This window comes from Sebastes fasciatus, chromosome 23, assembly GCF_043250625.1.
Source record: "Sebastes fasciatus isolate fSebFas1 chromosome 23, fSebFas1.pri, whole genome shotgun sequence".
Taxonomy (NCBI): domain Eukaryota; kingdom Metazoa; phylum Chordata; class Actinopteri; order Perciformes; family Sebastidae; genus Sebastes; species Sebastes fasciatus.
The window spans coordinates 4,381,615-4,398,846 of record NC_133817.1 but is presented as its reverse complement, the minus strand read 5'-3'; the positions used below and the strand labels follow the sequence as shown (position 1 = coordinate 4,398,846).

At 41.0% G+C, this 17,232-nt stretch overlaps 1 protein-coding gene across 3 annotated transcripts in view; it reads right to left on the bottom strand.

Annotated features, from left to right (window-relative positions):
• Nucleotides 1–2,468: 2,468 nt before the first annotated feature.
• The window catches only part of LOC141761720 (monocarboxylate transporter 2), a 33,063-nt gene continuing 18,299 nt past the window's right edge, over nucleotides 2,469–17,232 (bottom strand). For all 3 annotated transcript variants that reach the window (XM_074625293.1, XM_074625294.1, XM_074625295.1), the window contains exons 3-5: nucleotides 10,246–10,389; nucleotides 8,188–8,994; nucleotides 2,469–7,293 (exon numbers count right to left, since the gene is read on the bottom strand). In XM_074625293.1, the coding sequence (XP_074481394.1) occupies nucleotides 7,025–7,293; nucleotides 8,188–8,994; nucleotides 10,246–10,389 (1,220 nt within the window). In that variant the 3' untranslated portion in view covers nucleotides 2,469–7,024. The remainder of the gene's footprint in view (nucleotides 7,294–8,187; nucleotides 8,995–10,245; nucleotides 10,390–17,232) is intronic.

Here is a 17,232-nt window from a genome sequence, read left to right as displayed (position 1 = left end):
TTTGGCGATGAAAAACTGGCATGGCCATTTTCAAAACCTATGCATTATTTTAATGCAGTATAAATGTGTTTTTTTTAGCCAATTCTAAAGATTATATATTTGAATATTTCTGCATACTGGGGTCCCTAAACAGTCTTGGAATTACATAGATTGGGTATCACTGTAAAGCTGAGACTCTGGTGGATCCAATGAGCTCAACTGTATTCATGTGTGATGATGTTAGTCCCCATAGGAGACATTTCATTGTAGTGAAACCATTTTTTTGACCTCACTGTATAAAATGACCTGTGGTGACCTCTAGCCTCGTGAAACTTTACAGCCACAAACTAGAGACCTAGAGCATTCAGAGGATGGATGGATCAAACTAGAAACGTAGAGCATTCAGAGGATGGATGGATCAGACTAGAAACGTAGAGCATTCAGAGGATGGATGGATCAAACTAGAGACCTAGAGCATTCAGAGGATGGATGGATCAAACTAGAGACCTAGAGCATTCAGAGGATGGATGGATCAAACTAGAGACCTAGAGCATTCAGAGGATGGATGGATCAAACTAGAAACGTAGAGCATTCAGAGGATGGATGGATCAAACTAGAGACCTAGAGCATTCAGAGGATGGATGGCTTTCCTAGCTAGATTGACAATAAGGGGGTTTCTGAGCAGTTTACACAACAGAAGTGCTCGCCATCTAATCGCCAAAAAAATAGTAATTCTTGCAGAAATCTAAAAAATGTCAAAAGTATTTGACACCAAATCACAGCATGGCTTTTTCTATGGTGTTCCTCAAGGTCTTGGCGTCTTAATGTGGTATTTTGGAGGGATTATCAATCATTTTATCAATTCTTGAGTGGTGAATAAAAGGTTAAATTTAGCACCAAATCTTATGTAACAAATGGTATCAACTGATGAGGCATAATAGAGCATGGGAATGGATGTCATATACTCCTTTCATAATGTCATAATCCTTTCTAAACCCTTACACACTTTCACAATGTATTTTAAATATTCCCGATATATGACTAGAACTTGACACACAGTGCTGAGCAGCATCTCAAATTAATCTCCAGGTTCACAGCTTTCAGATGATGTACACCACTTCTATGTGACATCTACTGTTGACCTGCTATCTCCCCCTAAAGAAAAAGACAAAACGGGTCTATTGTGGGTCTCAGAGGGGTTAAATTATCAGCATTGTTCTTAGAATAAACATTATGAACCAAAAAAACATATAGAAATGTATTGCTTAAATTTTGAACACAGTAAGGAGAATACCACCTCTGAACCTACAGCTCCCAAACCTTTGTTTTTTGGCTTACGTTGTCTTAAAATGAAAACAGCATCTAACTGGAGAGCCCTTCTCACAGATTTAATATCAAGGGATAAACAACTATGTAGTATTTAATAGGAAAAAATAGCAATTATAGAAAAATAACGTTGCTCTTTTGTTCTTATTCTAGAGAAAAATTCATAAACTCTACTGTTGAAATTCAATGGTATTCCCCTTAGTTTCATCAAACCATTACAAGGTTGTATACTTTAAACGTATAAATACCAAGAAAGTATATTAAAACCGACAATACCCCCCACAAAAAGAAAAGAAAAGATGCACTAAACCTTGTTTGGTCATTACAAAAAGGTGTGTTGAAAGGGAAGAAGCTTGGCTTTCTTTACCTTTTGGTCGAGGCGGTTTGAAACCAGCAGGGGGCAGTGTTATTTGGTAGAAAGTGATAGCACAGCGGTCCATCTCTCCCTCACTGAGAGTCATTGTGTACAACAAGCATAGTGACGTGTTCCCTTCTTTCCACTAATTATTAAGTGCAAGCAGGATAGGTTAAACATTCATCAGGTGTTCATTAACTTAAAGCTATGTGATGAGGAAGGTACGGTTGTGGCAATAGAAAAATACTGTCTAATGTCGGCATGAAATGCTGGTGAACTATGTGCATTATGGGATCAGAATGAATCAGACTTAGGAGAGTTAAACTCACTATGAGGGGTGGAAGTGACAAAATAATTGATAAAAATGGGACGAGAAATGATGGATTATCGTGCGATTGGATTAATATAAAGCCGATTTGACTAAAACAGTCGTGACGTGATGAAAACAGAGCCGTGTTTCATCATTTTTACCATCTTACTTTCATCATTCACAACACTAAAATTGCCATTTATCGCCTCAAGTTTGGAAGAAAGAAATTGAAGACAAAGAAAGTGATGAAAATGAATTAATAATGGAAGTCTTATTAAGCAAACCTCAAATTAAACTTATTTCTAAATATACTGTTACACATAAAAAAGAAAGAAAAACAAAATTTCAGGAGATGCTGTGCAGTATAACAGATAAGGCTGTCGGTGCATTTCAAATTAAAGGTCCCATATCGTGCTCATTTTCAGGTTCATACTTTGTGTTTCTACTAAAACATGTTTACATGCTGTAATGTTAAAAAAAACAACTTTATTTTCCTCATACTGTCTGTCTGAATATACCTGTATTCACCCTCTCTGAAACGCTCCGTTTTAGCTCATTTCAACGGAATTGCATTGCTAGGCAACGGCTTGGGTCAATGTTTACTTCCTGTCAGCTGATGTTATTCACATACTCACTGCAACAGGAAATAAACTGGGACACATTTAGAATGTTTATGTTTAAAACCGTGTAATGATGGTCTAAATATTGTATATTTGTGACATCACAAATGGACAGAAATTATAAACGGCTTGTTTCAAACGCACGTATTTCTGAATGCTGTGTGTGTTTCTCCATATATTGAGCATTTTGATAGTTAAACAGTATTAATAAAGCGCTTAAACCTGTTTTATAATGTAACAGACATGAAAATGTCACTTTTTACAATATGGAACCTTTAAAGGTCCCACATTGTAAAATGTGACATTTTCATGGCTCCTCTGTATTGGGGTCAAAAAGGGATGAACAAAACTTAAAAAACGTGTTGATTCTAAAATCAAAAAATAAAATCACTAGAAAACACCCAGTTTTTTCATATTCTGCAACCAGAAGTTGCCATTTATAAAGTAAGAGCGCGTATGACGACGGTGCTGTGACATGACGTCATGTCTTCTTCCCTGAGACACACTCTTTCATTGTTTCAAATAAACTACATACTGATCCATGTCCATCACCTTCAGTTACACAGCACCGTCCTCATACACGCTCTTTTTGACCCCTATAAAGAAAAACGCCTCGTATTTCAATATTAATTTTTGTATTTTAAAACGAAAATCAAATAACTACTAATTTTTTGTTTTTTTAATATCCATTTGTGAAAGGAAAATCAAATGACCAAAAGATACACTGACCCGACACGCAGGGGGATTCTTTCACAACAATGACCCGCTAGCTGTACATTATCCCGCTTATTACACGGCTACTTACTGAAGAAATCAATATTTTGACATAAAAACGGTCCGCCAGAGTCCGACATCAGAGCTGCGCCCATAGCAACGGTCTGTTATACATAGCAACGGTCTGTTATACAGAAATTACAGACCGCAGAACGCCGTGATTGACCAATCAAGAGTATTCAACATAATAATAATAATTCGTGAGCATTTTCATCATCTCTTCGCCATCGTCTTGTTACTTCCACCCTTGAGGCCACTTCACCTCCTTAAATGATAAATATCATTTTAGTGTTGTGAATGATGAAAGTAAGCTGATGAAAATGATGAAATGTGGCTCCGTTTTCGTCACATCACGACTGATTTTTAGTCAAATCAGCTTTAAATTAATCAAATCACTTGATACTCCATCACACATATTTTCATTTCACGTCCATTTGTTGTTTTTTTTGTTACTTCCACCTCGTCATAACACGCAAGGTGTGTGAAGCAGACTTGAGTTCGACCGCATGTTGCTGGAGGTGAAACGGTCAAAACCCCGAGACTATCATCTCTAAAATGGAAGTAGACCAAAAGCAAGCCCGAAGACGTTGAGTGCTTCGTTGAGCTGAGACCTAAAGTGTGCAAATCTTTCAAAAAAAATAAAATCGTATTTACAATAAATGTCATAGCAGATATTCTCAACGATGTCCAACTGATACCGTCAGAACTCCAGCTAAACACAACAAACAGGGTTTCACAGTAACATAGCTGTTTGGTCACGATGAGTCTCAGGTTGAGAGCCACCGCCACACAGCTGGACATCCATTTTCATGAATACACATTTGACTATTCAAAGCACGAAAAACGAGGGACAATAAAAAAAAATGTTTTGTTCGTGATTGCTTTGAAAATAACATTTGTTATTATTAGAATGGCTTTGTTAGGACGACGTTTTTTTTGGTGAGAACTGATCAACAGCACAGCAGGATGACATTTTACAAAAAACACGTGGAATGGATAGAACACTGAACAATATTGACATTCATAGCAACGGTTACGTGATATGTTCATCCAGCACGTTTGTTTTTTGGTGCACAATACGAAAAATTTAAAATACTGGTTTACTTCATCAGCAGTTAGTAGCGTCAGTAGTGTTCCTTCAAATGTTTTAACAATACTCGTTGTGAACGTTTGTTAGTGAATTAGTTACAGGACATCACGTTATCTCATAGCTTTAACATTAATACAGACGTGTTAGGAGACAAACTGGAGTTTTAAAGTTAAAAAAAAAAACGTGGGTCACATTTAACAGCTTCGTATAATACTACCAAGTATTCACTGTACAACTCCCCTGCATTCTTTACATTACATTTAAGGCAATGTATCAGACTTGGAGTGTCGCGCTGACCACCATAAATACATTTCCCTGTATACCTGCAGTAAAAGATGAGAAATGATATTGCTCATGGGCTCTGTGTGTAGGAAAAACCACCATTATGCAGATGGTTTCTGGTCATTATTACCTTGTTAAGGCCCACAGAGGAAATTACATTCAACCGTAATTAAACTCATTTAATTGCAGCAGTTTTATAAAGATGTTTGGGGGGTGGGGGTGAAGTATGGCCTGTCGTTTCTCTGTATCCGAGTGACGACTTACAGGAAGCGTTTTATAACTTGATCGAAAAAAAAGTGGGACATTTTGTGCAGGTTTTTTACTACACGGTGTTACGGTGCTCAGGCGGGCAGCATAATACGCGGGGCACCAGCATCACCAGCTGTGAACACATCTGTTCTTTATTTATGGCACCCAAAATGCCATTTTAAAACAGAGATCTTGCTTTGACACATATCACCAGATGGATCTCTGAGTGCGCTTGGATTAGCTAACGCTGCGTTCACACTGCGAGCAACAAGTTATCGGGAGGGTTTTTTCCTTCCTGCGGAGCTGACCGACCAAGGAAAAATCAGCCAGGCTCGACAGCTGCCACCATCCAGTCAGCTCCTCTTTTGTTCCCTATTGATAGGATTTCACCAATTAGCCTAAAATAGCAGCCTTGATTCCAGCCTTTCAAATAGTCCTCCACAACTTTGATGTGAAAGACTACTGGAAGAGACATCTGAAGGCCCCGACACACCAAGACGACGGTCGGTCGTCGGGCAGTTTGGGGTCGTCGGTAAGCGTATGTTGGACATGTTTCAGTGTTCTGCACCGTCGCCTCTAGTCTGCCCGCGGGAGTTTTTCCGGCCGATGCAGCAGCTCGTCGGTGAGAGAAATCACTGATATTTTTATATTTTCACAGAGACATGGCCATCTGGGATGAAGCTAAGTGGCGAGTGAGAGTGGTGGGAAAATGGTCGGCAAACGCTGCTTTGTTTCATGAACGTATCATAACAACGGCTCGTATAGCCGCCGTCCTCGGTCTTCTGGTTTCCCTTTTTGAATGAATACAGACTACCGCCGCCTGCTCGTAGGCAGAGTTATTTACCACGTACGTGGTAGTTGGCCGTTGGCTGTAGTCTTTGCGGTGTGTTTGAGTGCAACTTTTTAGCCAAGACAAAGGCGACGTGAGGCGACTCAACAGGCGGCCTTCGTCGTAGCTAGTTCTCTCATGTCGGGTCGGTGTGTCCCCAGCTTTAAAGACTGATTCTTGGTTTTCTATGCTAACAAATTAGCACCTGTGATTGTAGCACATCTGATCTGACAGTACACTTGGTACATTCAGAGCCTTGAACTGTCCACAATTTGTCAAAAATGTTACTCGTGGTGTGAACGCACAGTTAGAGATCAGCTCAAAGCTTCACCAAGAACGGACACTGGCTGTTGTTAGCATCAAATCGCTAACAGGAAGGTCCTTCTAACCGGCTTCCGCTTGTTAATTTAACCTTGTTTACGTTTTAAGACTTTTAGTGCGTCGTGAAGGAAGAGACAGATTTTTATTTTGGAAAATGAATTCAGTTTGCTGGTGCTGTTGGAACGGTGGCGACCCGCTGGCGCTGCGTTCACGTCATATCGGAAAAAAACACTGTAGGAAGAACGGAATGACGCTTGCTGCTGCGGCTTGGAATGTTTGGACTCGTTGGGATTAATGGAAATCAAACAAAATACGTTAAACTGTAGCTGCTAATACTTTTCTCAAGTTGATTGTCTGACTAATTTTCCCGATTATCTGCCGACATCTGTGGATTTGCTGCTCATGTTAGCTCGCACACTATTTTGGAGTTCTTACGGAAACTATAATCCCACATCCTGATTGTATTTGTGTCTGATTGTACTTTCTCCCCCGAGTTGCAGTCATGTATTTATAGTAAATCCGATATGAGGTGAACGTGGCAAAAAAAAAGAAAATACAGTTAGTACTACACTGTTTTCCATTCCATTTTCTGACTTTTAGTCTCCTCACATGCATACAGTTATCTTACACTTTTCCCCTGTGGTTAATATTTCTGTTACAGTCACAGCTGATGCTCTTTGACAAACAGATAATACGCCCCACAGCCTCCTACAACGCAGTTGTTGCTTTGGCAGATAGTTTTAGAGAAGTGCAGAGGACCCCGAATAGAGCCTGGTGGAACACCGAGAGGCACCTCTTGGCTTTGGGGCTCAGTTTGATCGTAGTGGAGGGCGTTTTTGCGAGGTCGTCGCGGAGGGTGAGGGTGAGCTGTTGGCAAGAGCAGAAGGATCTAGATGTTGGTTTCCCGCTGCATGGGTTCGTCGCCCTTTTCGTTTTTTTCCATCAGCTCCTGCGACGCCTGGGCTTCCCCGTCGGCCTCCTTCTTATCCGGATCTTCCGTCTCAGTCCGTTTGTACATCTCTGCGCTCTTGCGCTCGCGATCCAGGAGTCTGTAGTTGATGAAGTTTCCGATGAAGAGCCAAATGCTGGCCAGAATCACGACAGCTCCGCAGCAAAAATACATGTACTTGTAGTTTTTTGTGATGTCGACCAGTTTCCCTGCAAGACAGCACAAAGGTTTTAAAATGTTTAAGTAGCTGCACAGTTATATAAAATCTTTAAGTATTGCCAAGTAGAACTGAGATGTACATTACAGAAAACTTGTCTTATATGTCAACTATTATTAATTCTACCCATTTGAGTAAAGGTCATGCACGTATTTAAAAATGGTTCGTATGTCAATCACAATTTGACATACGATCTTGACAATGTTGGCCTTGGAGGGAGCAGAGAGCCGTAGAGCCCGACACAAGAGAAGCTATCATCTTATTATCTGTGTTGCAGTTTCTCCACTTATATTTAACCCCCTCTGTCAGAGTGTAAACATTAGGAGACAAAAGTCAGAGCTACAAATATCAGGGCTGTCAAAGTTAACGCGATAATAACCCAAATTCGTTTTAACGCCACTAATTCCTTTAACGCATTAACGCATCTGTTGGAGGTTGTAGCGAGCTCAGTTTGAAAGATACTGGCATCATATGAAACTAGGAAACCTAAAGAATCTCATACTAGCTTGTCATGAAGGAGGTTAAATAACGCTCAAAACTTACTACACTAAATTTTGGTTTCATGGCCATTTTCAAAGGGGTCCCTTGACCTCTGACCTCCAGATATGTGAATGTAAATGGGTTCTATGGGTACCCACGAGTCTCCCCTTTACAGACATGCCCAATTTATGATAATCACATGCAGTTTTGGGGTAGGTCATAGTCAAGTCAGCACACTGACACACTGACAGCTGTTGTTGCCTGTTGGGCTGCAGTTTGCCATGTTATGATTGGAGCATATTGTTTTATGTTAAATGCAGTACCTGTGAGGGTTTCTGGATCAATATTTGTCATTGTTTTGTGTTGTTAATTGAATGAAATATGCTCTCAGACAGACAGATGGTACCTGCTAGAGGTGGACCGAGGAGGACCGGGCAGCACTCCACGATGGTGGTGAGTCCCACGGCACTGGAGAACCGCGCAGGCCCGACCAGGTCCATCAGGGTTTCAAACAGCACTGAGCTGACCATGCCAAAGGCGAAGCCGAAGAACATGGCGTACACCACCAGACCGGTGTAGTCTTCCACCAGCGGGCAGAGGATGTGGCACACCCCGTTGTACAGCACGGCAAAGCTGAAGAAGTACTGGATCCTGGGCCGGACCCAGCGCGAGTTGGCCAGCAGCCCCATGGTGGGCCTGGCGAACATGTCGACGAAAGCCAGAATTGAGAGCAGGAAGGCGGCCGAGTACTCGTCCACGCCCATGTCCTTGGCGAAGGCCGCGAGGAAGACGATGGGCGCGAAGAAGCCCAGGAACATGATGACGTTGCCCGACAGGTAAATGAGGAAGCCCCTGTGCTTGAAGAGCGTCAAGTCCAAATACTTGTTGACTATTTGCCAGGCGCTGCGTTTCTCTTTCGTCGTCGTCGTGGCGACGACGGCCAGCTCTTCGTCCTTCTTGAGCTTGCTGGGCGGCGGTGCCAGAGGCCTCATGAGGGAACCGGCCACGCAGCAGTTCAGCACCAGGCCGCCCAGGATGAGGAAGCTGCCCCTCCAGCCGAAGTGGTTGAAGAGCCACTGGTTGAGGGGAGCCAGGGTGCTGAGGAACACCGGACTGCCCGCCATCGCCAGCCCGTTAGCAATGGGACGCTTCTTTGAGAAGTATTTACCGATCATAGTCAGCGCTGGCTGCAGGTTGAAGGCTAGTCCAAGACCTATCAGAAAGATGACAGAGGAACTTTAGACTGGTAACAATCGTGCTGCAACACTTAGAAAAGGAACTATTTGACTTCTTACTCACCTAAATAAGAAACCAAACAACTGCGTACCTCAGACCTGCTCGCTTTAAAAGGTGCAGTGTGTAAGGATCTGGCGGCATCTAGCAGTGAGGTTGCAGATTGCAACCAACTGAAACTTCTCCCGTGTGCCAAGCGTGTAGGAGAACTACGGTGGCCGGTGCAAAAACATGAAATGGCCCTGTCTAGAGCCAGTGTTTGGTTTGTCCATTCTGGGCTACTGTAGATGAACATGGCAGACTCCGTGAAGAGGAACCGCTCCGTATGTAGATATAAACGTCTCATTCTAAGCTTAGGATACTTATTTTTAGGTGATTATACACTAAAGAAAACATACTTTTTAATATTATATTCCCATTTCTTTTTTGAAATATGCCTTAAAAGATATGATGAAGCCAAATAAGGGAAGGGAACATTTCAGCTTTCATGAGGGAACAACGTTATTTTGGTGGAGGTAGTCTGCTATTTGTCTACGGAGGACAGAACCTGCTAAAACCAAAAATATATAAATAAATAAATAACTTGATGAATAAATAAATATGTCATTGAATGTAGCAAAACTATAAAATATAAATGTAGCCATTAACGTGATCTAAAATGATATTTTCTGTTTTAATTTGCTTCTTTATTTATTTATCTTTGTATTAACTCCCTTATTTATTTATTTACACTTCTGTTTAATTTTTCCTTTTTATTAATTAATGTAATTCTTTTAATATAAATTTCTTAATTTATTTATTTACTATTGAATTTATTTTTTATTTATTTATTTTGTATCTATCTTTAAATGTATGCATTTATTTACATATTTATGCATGATTTTCAAACTTCTTTCTTTCTTTCTTTTATACATTTCTTTATGCATTTCTGCCTCATTATGCAAATGAAGGAGCTACATTTAATGACAGATTTATTCATTTATCAAGTCATTTTATTTCTATTTTGGCAGGTTCAGTCCTCTATATTTGTCAACCCCTACTAAGAGTAAGTTGTAGTAAGTAGCATACATAATTATATTAAAACACAGCCTAATAAAATGAAGGAAAAGAACCCAAATAGATGGAATAAACAAACACAAATGCTCTTCCTGCCACAACGGTTGTATTTTTAACCGGCTACTTAGAAGTGGAGGCTTATTTAATTAACCTAAGTGGATTTGGATGAACTTACCACCGATAACTCCTATGCAGAGGTAAAGCTGCACCACGGTGGTGCAGAAGGAAGCTAAGATCATGCCGGTGGAACAGAGGCAGCCCCCCATCATGACGATGGGCCTGCAGCCGTACGTGTTGACCAGGACGCTGCTGATGGGACCTGGAAACAAAAAGAGAAAAACATTAAATTAAACCACACATGTCGGATGTTTACAGCAGTCAGGATAACTGAAAGTGAGTGCATAATGATTTAATCTGGTTAGTGCTGCACGCCAGCGGGAGCCCCCGCTTCTATTAATAGCAGCAACTATAAGCCGTTTCAATTTTTAAAACACGGCACACCCATCGTCTGGCGCCGAATCAATTCAGGAGAAGAAACTGACAGTGTGAAGAACGAGAAAAGACTTCCGTATAAGAGAGTCATTTTCTATTCTATATGTTTTGTTTAATATACAGTGTCTATGTCGGACATATTCTGTTTTGAGCTGCGTGATGTGTAAAGAAGAAACCGGCATCACAAATGACAAAGCACTTTCTGTAATTTGCTGAGTATGTAACGGTTATATTCAGGCAAAGCTGTGCCGGAGACCTCTTTATCGCAGAGAGCCGGCAAGAAAAAAAGTCTTAAATGAGGTTAATTAAGTTGTGACCAAATCCCCCGTTTAACCATATTATCTAAATGACTTAATTAGAAGTGCAAACAAAGGTCAACTGTAATATTATTAGCCAAACGGTCCATAGTAAACGCTCTTGCACAGCCACTTCTTATACTTCTAGTACCATAGTTATGTACACACACATACACTTTTAACTGTGTGCTACTGTATGGACATTCGGGCACGTGTTCACTCATTTTTCAGTTGCAGAAAATTTGTTTTATAATCTTGTGAAGCGAGAGTTTACAACCTATTTGATCATCAAACTTCTGAATCAGTGTTTAAACTGCATTAATTGATTCATTGGCCACAAGGGGGCACAATTATACTGGATATATCATCACTAGGGCTGTCAATGTTAATGCGATAACACGTTAACTAACGCAAATTCGTTTTAACGCTACTAATTTCTTTAATGCATTAATCGATCTTTCCGATGTTGTGAGGGACTGAATTTTAAAGCTAGAGTAAAGATACTGGAATCATGTAAAACTAGAAGACCTAAGGAATCCATCACCAACCATGTCATACTAGCTCGTCACGAAGAAGATTATATAACGCTCCAAACTTGTGCTACATTTTTGGCGAGGAAAAACTGTCATGGCCATTTTCAAAGGGGTCGCTTGACCTCTGACCTCAAGATATGTGACTGAAAACTCTGAAATGAACATGTTAAATGTAGTACCTGTGAGGGTTTCTGGAGCAAGAATATTTGCCCACTCCCATGTTGATAAGAGTATTAAATATTTGACAAATCTCCCCTTAAGGTACATTTTGAAGAGATAAAAAAGTGTGTGATTGATTAATTAATTCATCTTGTAATATGTACCATTTATCTCCTCTTGGGAATAAAAAACCTAGACTGCACTCCTCTCATGTGTTAAATGAAATGCTTTGTTTGATGTATAAAGCAGGGGACAAGCACAGGAGAAGGTTTATTTAGTGTCGCAGCACCTTTTCAAACACAGCCACAATTCAAGGTTTTATGGTGATGAAATGCATTAGAAATGGAAAAATCCCATTGGCTTTTTGTCGAGGGATCCCGGGGCGACGCTAACTACCTGGTTGGCCTACAAAAATACGTCATCCCTGGAGCGCTCTGTGTGTGCAGCTTTAAAGTGTTAGCATGACTGGTAAGGATGATAACTTTGTTGTGATTGAAATTCAGTACCGCCAGAACACAGAATACGTGATTGACAGAAAGAGCATTCAAATGTGCGAGTTTCCTCCACACTAATGACTCAGCATCTGTATTCTCGGTTATCACTGTAAATGTTGCTCTGTCGTCTAATGAGGTGAATCATAACTGTAACTTCAGAAAAGACGATACGCTTCTTGGGTGAGGAAGGTTGTTGAATTTTCGAATTGCGACTCGTGTTGAGAGAAGATTATACATTTTATACTATATTTGTGCTGTTACTTTGTGTTCTATTGTTTACATTTCCAACTTGAGGTATCAGTTTTATACATCTTGGTACATCGTATGAATAATGTGGCTGCCCACAGCACTGATCTGCATTTTATAATTGACGCCGTCTCCTATCTCTTTGCTGAACTTTTAAGCACAGGAGGTGTAAATCGAAACAGGGAAGAGAGAGAAAAGTAATGAAAGATGTATTTTTCTTTTTTTAAATAATACTCTCATTACCAGCCAGAAGATGGATCATATTTCTGCCGGGGCCCGGTGCAAATTTAAAAAGCCACAACGGGCGAGGAGTCATCTGACTTAATTTGCTCTGCAAGAATCTTTTTTCGACCTTGAGGAAAGCTCCCCCCCCCCCTCCTCATTTGCATCCGCAGCAGTGATCGGTATTCTCGGGGGCTCGGCGCGACCCGAATCGGCCGAGACGAGGAAGCCCCTGAGCCTGCACATTACCTCCCTTGAAAAAAAAGGCTTATCATCTCTTGGCCAGACGCAGCATGGACTTCATTACACAGTGGACAAAACCCCAGACTAAATATAACCACCTAGATCCCAAAAGGGAATGACACATATAGAAACCGTTTTTTTTCCTCGACCCTTTAATGTGAGCTGCGGCGAAGAGAGGCTGGTACAGCTCGTGATGATGTGAGGATGCTGGCTATCCATCACGCTTCAAATGGGATAGAGTCCACAGAAATGGAAGCAAACAACTTTTAAAAGCTGTTCTGCTGCGAGAGGACACAGACATGGGGGTTTTCTGAAGTGAATGCGTGTCTGGCCGACCCATTACACCGATATTTACAGGCACATAACGGAGGATAAACCAGCCTAAACCCTGTTTACTTATGTGATAAAAGTTGATCCACATTTTCAGGTTCACATGAGGTAAAGTTTAGAGCTGTGTAGCAGTAAGACGCATCACGCTGGATGATGTTAACATGGTGGGCTTAAAGGTTAGAGAAGTGGGCTAGTGACAAGAAGGTTGTCAGTTGGATATCCAGGACTGGCGAGATGAATCTAGATGGGGAAATGTTAACACCACTAGGAGATGTCATGTGAACCGATACAACAAATCGGTCAACGTTATTATCCTGCAAGCGGAAATTCCTATGGTCATACACGTCTCATAAAAAAACATAAAACCTCACACACTCCCAGGACCCAGCACACCAGTCTGCTTTGATTGGTCAGCTGGCTCACTCTGTTGTGATTGGTCAACCGAACCAAACTCTTCGGACTCTGCTCCAGCTCCGCTCTAACTAGCTTTGTTTGAGGGCGTGCCAAAGTAGCCCCTAGGCAGGTATTATGCAAATGTGTTACTTGGTGACATCACCACGTTACAGAAGAAAAGGCGGGACTTCAAGCGAGGCGTTTCAGGCACTTTAGAAGCCGTGTTCCTGTGGGGGGAGAACACCTTCGCAGACCTCTTACAGGCACAAAAAAAACCGATATAATACACTAAAAGGAAAGGGAAAAAGCACAAAAGTATAATAGGTCCCCTTTAAATATTTTTCCGGGAACAATCTTTCCGTTACTTCAGATAATTTACACTGACAACATTTGAATGACTTTCTACTTAAGAAATAGTGCCGATGAAAACTGTTCACAGCATGCTCCATGGATTACCTAATCTACAGTAAAAGACTGCGGAGGCTCAGTTACACATGCAGTAAATCCAGGAAACCTCAAGGTGCTCTTGAAGTGGAAAAGGCTTTTCACATTCAAGGAAACGCTCTTCAGGGACTCTTAGGCGGAGCAAAGAGAAAAATGATGTTAAAAGCCTTTATTTAGTTGAGTATAATGTCTTTAAAAGCACCGACTGGGTGTTCATCAAAGTGGAAATAAAAAAAAAAACTAATTGCACCTGGGATTCTCTACAGACAACCACGACAAATTCTTTCGTATATAAAAATATAAAAGGAATTACTTCAATGCTCCCCTGAAACAGAAGTTTCATTTTGCCTCCAACAGGTGCACACGTTTGGCATCTACCTGTGTTTACGACAGACAGTGAATGCAACACGGGTGTGCACCGTTTCCATGCTGCCTCGCCCAAGGTCAAGTCTCTCTCTCTCTCTCTCTTTCTCTCTCTCTGACTGGATTAGAGACGCTGATCCAACACGGACACACAGCCTGCAGCTTAAAGGCGTCATCACAGAGCGACGCTGGCTGTGCTGACTGTGAGGGAATGAGTGATGGTGTCTTGCTTCACAGCAGTCTGATGTAATACTACGAAGGGGTCGCACTGCAGAGTTGAAACACGCCCAACCCTGCCTATACACGGAACAGAAAGTGTGACTACTGTAGAGTTCCCAGCTTTGAACCACACCCGCTTCCACTGAATTTACAAGCTTACACCTAATTCAGAGCAAAGGGCACCAGTTTTCTCCTCTTTCACAATACTAACAGCACTCCCTAAGATTACGGATCTTCTCTTTATGCTTAAAAAAAATATCTGTTTGTTGGAAAAGCTGTTGTTTGCGAGTTGATTTGCATGGTCACTCAGGCAACTTATGTTATCCTGCTAACATTTCATAATATGCAGGTTAACATTGTGTTCCTCTAGGAAGTCAGGAACAAAACTACATTGAGTCTGTGGGTATCAGGTCGTTTACACTGTTAGTAGATAAAGACTATACTGTATGGCTTCCTACAGGAGTATAAAGCTGCGACTAGTGATTATGTTCATTAATCTATCCATATCTTTTGATTAACAAATAATGAACTAACAAATAAAATGGTAAATGGACTTGCATTTATACAGCGCTTTTCTAGTCTTTCGACTACTCAAAGCGCTTCACCCATTCACACACACATTCATACACTGATGGCAGAGGCTGCCATGCAAGGTGCCAACTTTGCATATCAGGATCTAATCTAAATACTCATTCACACACCGATGGCTCAGCCTTCGGTAGCAATTTAGGGTTAAGTGTCTTGCTCAAGGACACATCGACATGTGACCCGGGAAGCCGGGGATCGAACCACCGACCTTCCCGATTGGTGGACAACCTGCTCTACCCTCTGAGCCACATTGATAACATTACGCGAAGGTCGTTTTACGCCCGAGTGTTAAACTACCTAGATACAGGGGAAATGCAAGTTTCTTCGTTTTTGTTTTTTTTGCACTTGTGTCCAGTATGTTGTAAGATTATTTGTTTTAGCATTTTTTTCAAAACTCTACTGTTTACATCACAAATTCAAAGTAAAGACGAATGCTAGCAGCTCTGTGAGACTTTAAGCACAGAAATCACTGGTATCATGAAACTAGAAAACCTAAGGAATCCGTTGGTACCAACGTTGTTATAGTAGCGAGGGAGGCTAAATAACGCTCCAAACTTGCGCTATGGGTACCCACGAGTCTCCCCTTTACAGACATGCCCACTTTATGCTAATCCCCTGTAGTGTTGCTTGACAAATCTCCCTTTAAGGTACATTTTGAACAGATAAAAAAATGTGTGATTAATTTGCGATTAATTGCCATAACTATGGACAATCATGTGATTCAATATTTTAATCGATTGACAGCCCAAAACAGAGAATGTCAAATGCAGTATGCCAAAAAATACCAGGATGTCCTACTACATCCTGTCACATTTTGCAGGATGCAAGCCAGCATGCTTTCCTGGCTACTCTGACTCACAATGCTCTGCACAGCAGATATATGAGTAAGAGGGTCAAAGTTCAAGGTGCAACGTCATGACGAAGCAGTATGTCCCAATTGTTTGCACACTGCATGCAACAATACGTACTTTGTAAGTGCAGATGTACTAAAAGTAAAAAGAAACAGTATGCTAACTAGCACAAAGTACAGCTGAGGCTGATGGGAATGTCATTAGTTGTGCAGATATTTGCTAATTACTTAAGTATTGGACAAAACAGTATTGTGTCTTATGCAAAAGATTTAAACTTTTGCATATATTTTGTATAAAATTTTCTGTTTGCTGAGTGAAAACCGTGCATCTCTATTTTTTCCACGATTTTAATGTCTAAATTAAAATGAAAGAATTACATATCCCTTCATGGATTTGACCTTTTTAAGCTTGAATATTATTTTTATTTTGTAAAATATTGGCAGGTTGTAGACACACACGGTTTGCACTGGACAGTAGTGAGAAGTGAAAAGGTCCTTTCTGTAGTAATTGTATTAATATCACTAGGTGTCTGAGGCTGTTGGTTCATTATCAGGCAGGTTCACAGTAATGACTGAGCTGTGTAAACATCAATACACACACATACACAGAGCAGCGGGGAATTAGAGAGGTGTTAAACATTCAAACAGAGATTGCTTCATCAGCGCAAGAGGCAGAACAAGAGAGCAGATGTTTAATGAATAGCTGATGAGTGCGATCAATATGAATGAACGAGCAACAAGAGCCGCTCGCTTAGCAACTGCATATATCGACGGCGTCGCCGCATGATAATGCCACACAGCCATTGTGAAGCCAAAGCAGCGCTTGGCAGATCGGTGCAAAACCGACGTGGCTGACACACTTCCAAGTGTCGCTCTGTCAAAATATTTTATTCCAATAATATTATTTTGTTCAGAATAATATTAATTTCACAAAGATCCTTTTAGTGTGGCTATTAAAGAATGGTTACCAAGTACTGAGTGGGACTCTTTCCAGTTGGAAAATAAACATGCAACTGCTCTCTGGTGGACAAACTATGCGATGCAGACACTGGGCCTCATTTCTATATTTCCATCCTTAATCTTTTATGTTTTCGTAAGGTGCACTGGTTTAAAAAATCCAGCAACCTAAACTGCACAAACTTGTTGCAAATCGCTTGTTTCAACCTTGACGAATGCCACCTGTTGATGAGAAGGTGCAAGTCATAGTCAAGTCAGCACACTGACACACTGACAGCTGTTGTTGCCTGTTGGGCTGCAGTTTGCCATGTTATGATTTGAGCATGTTTTTTA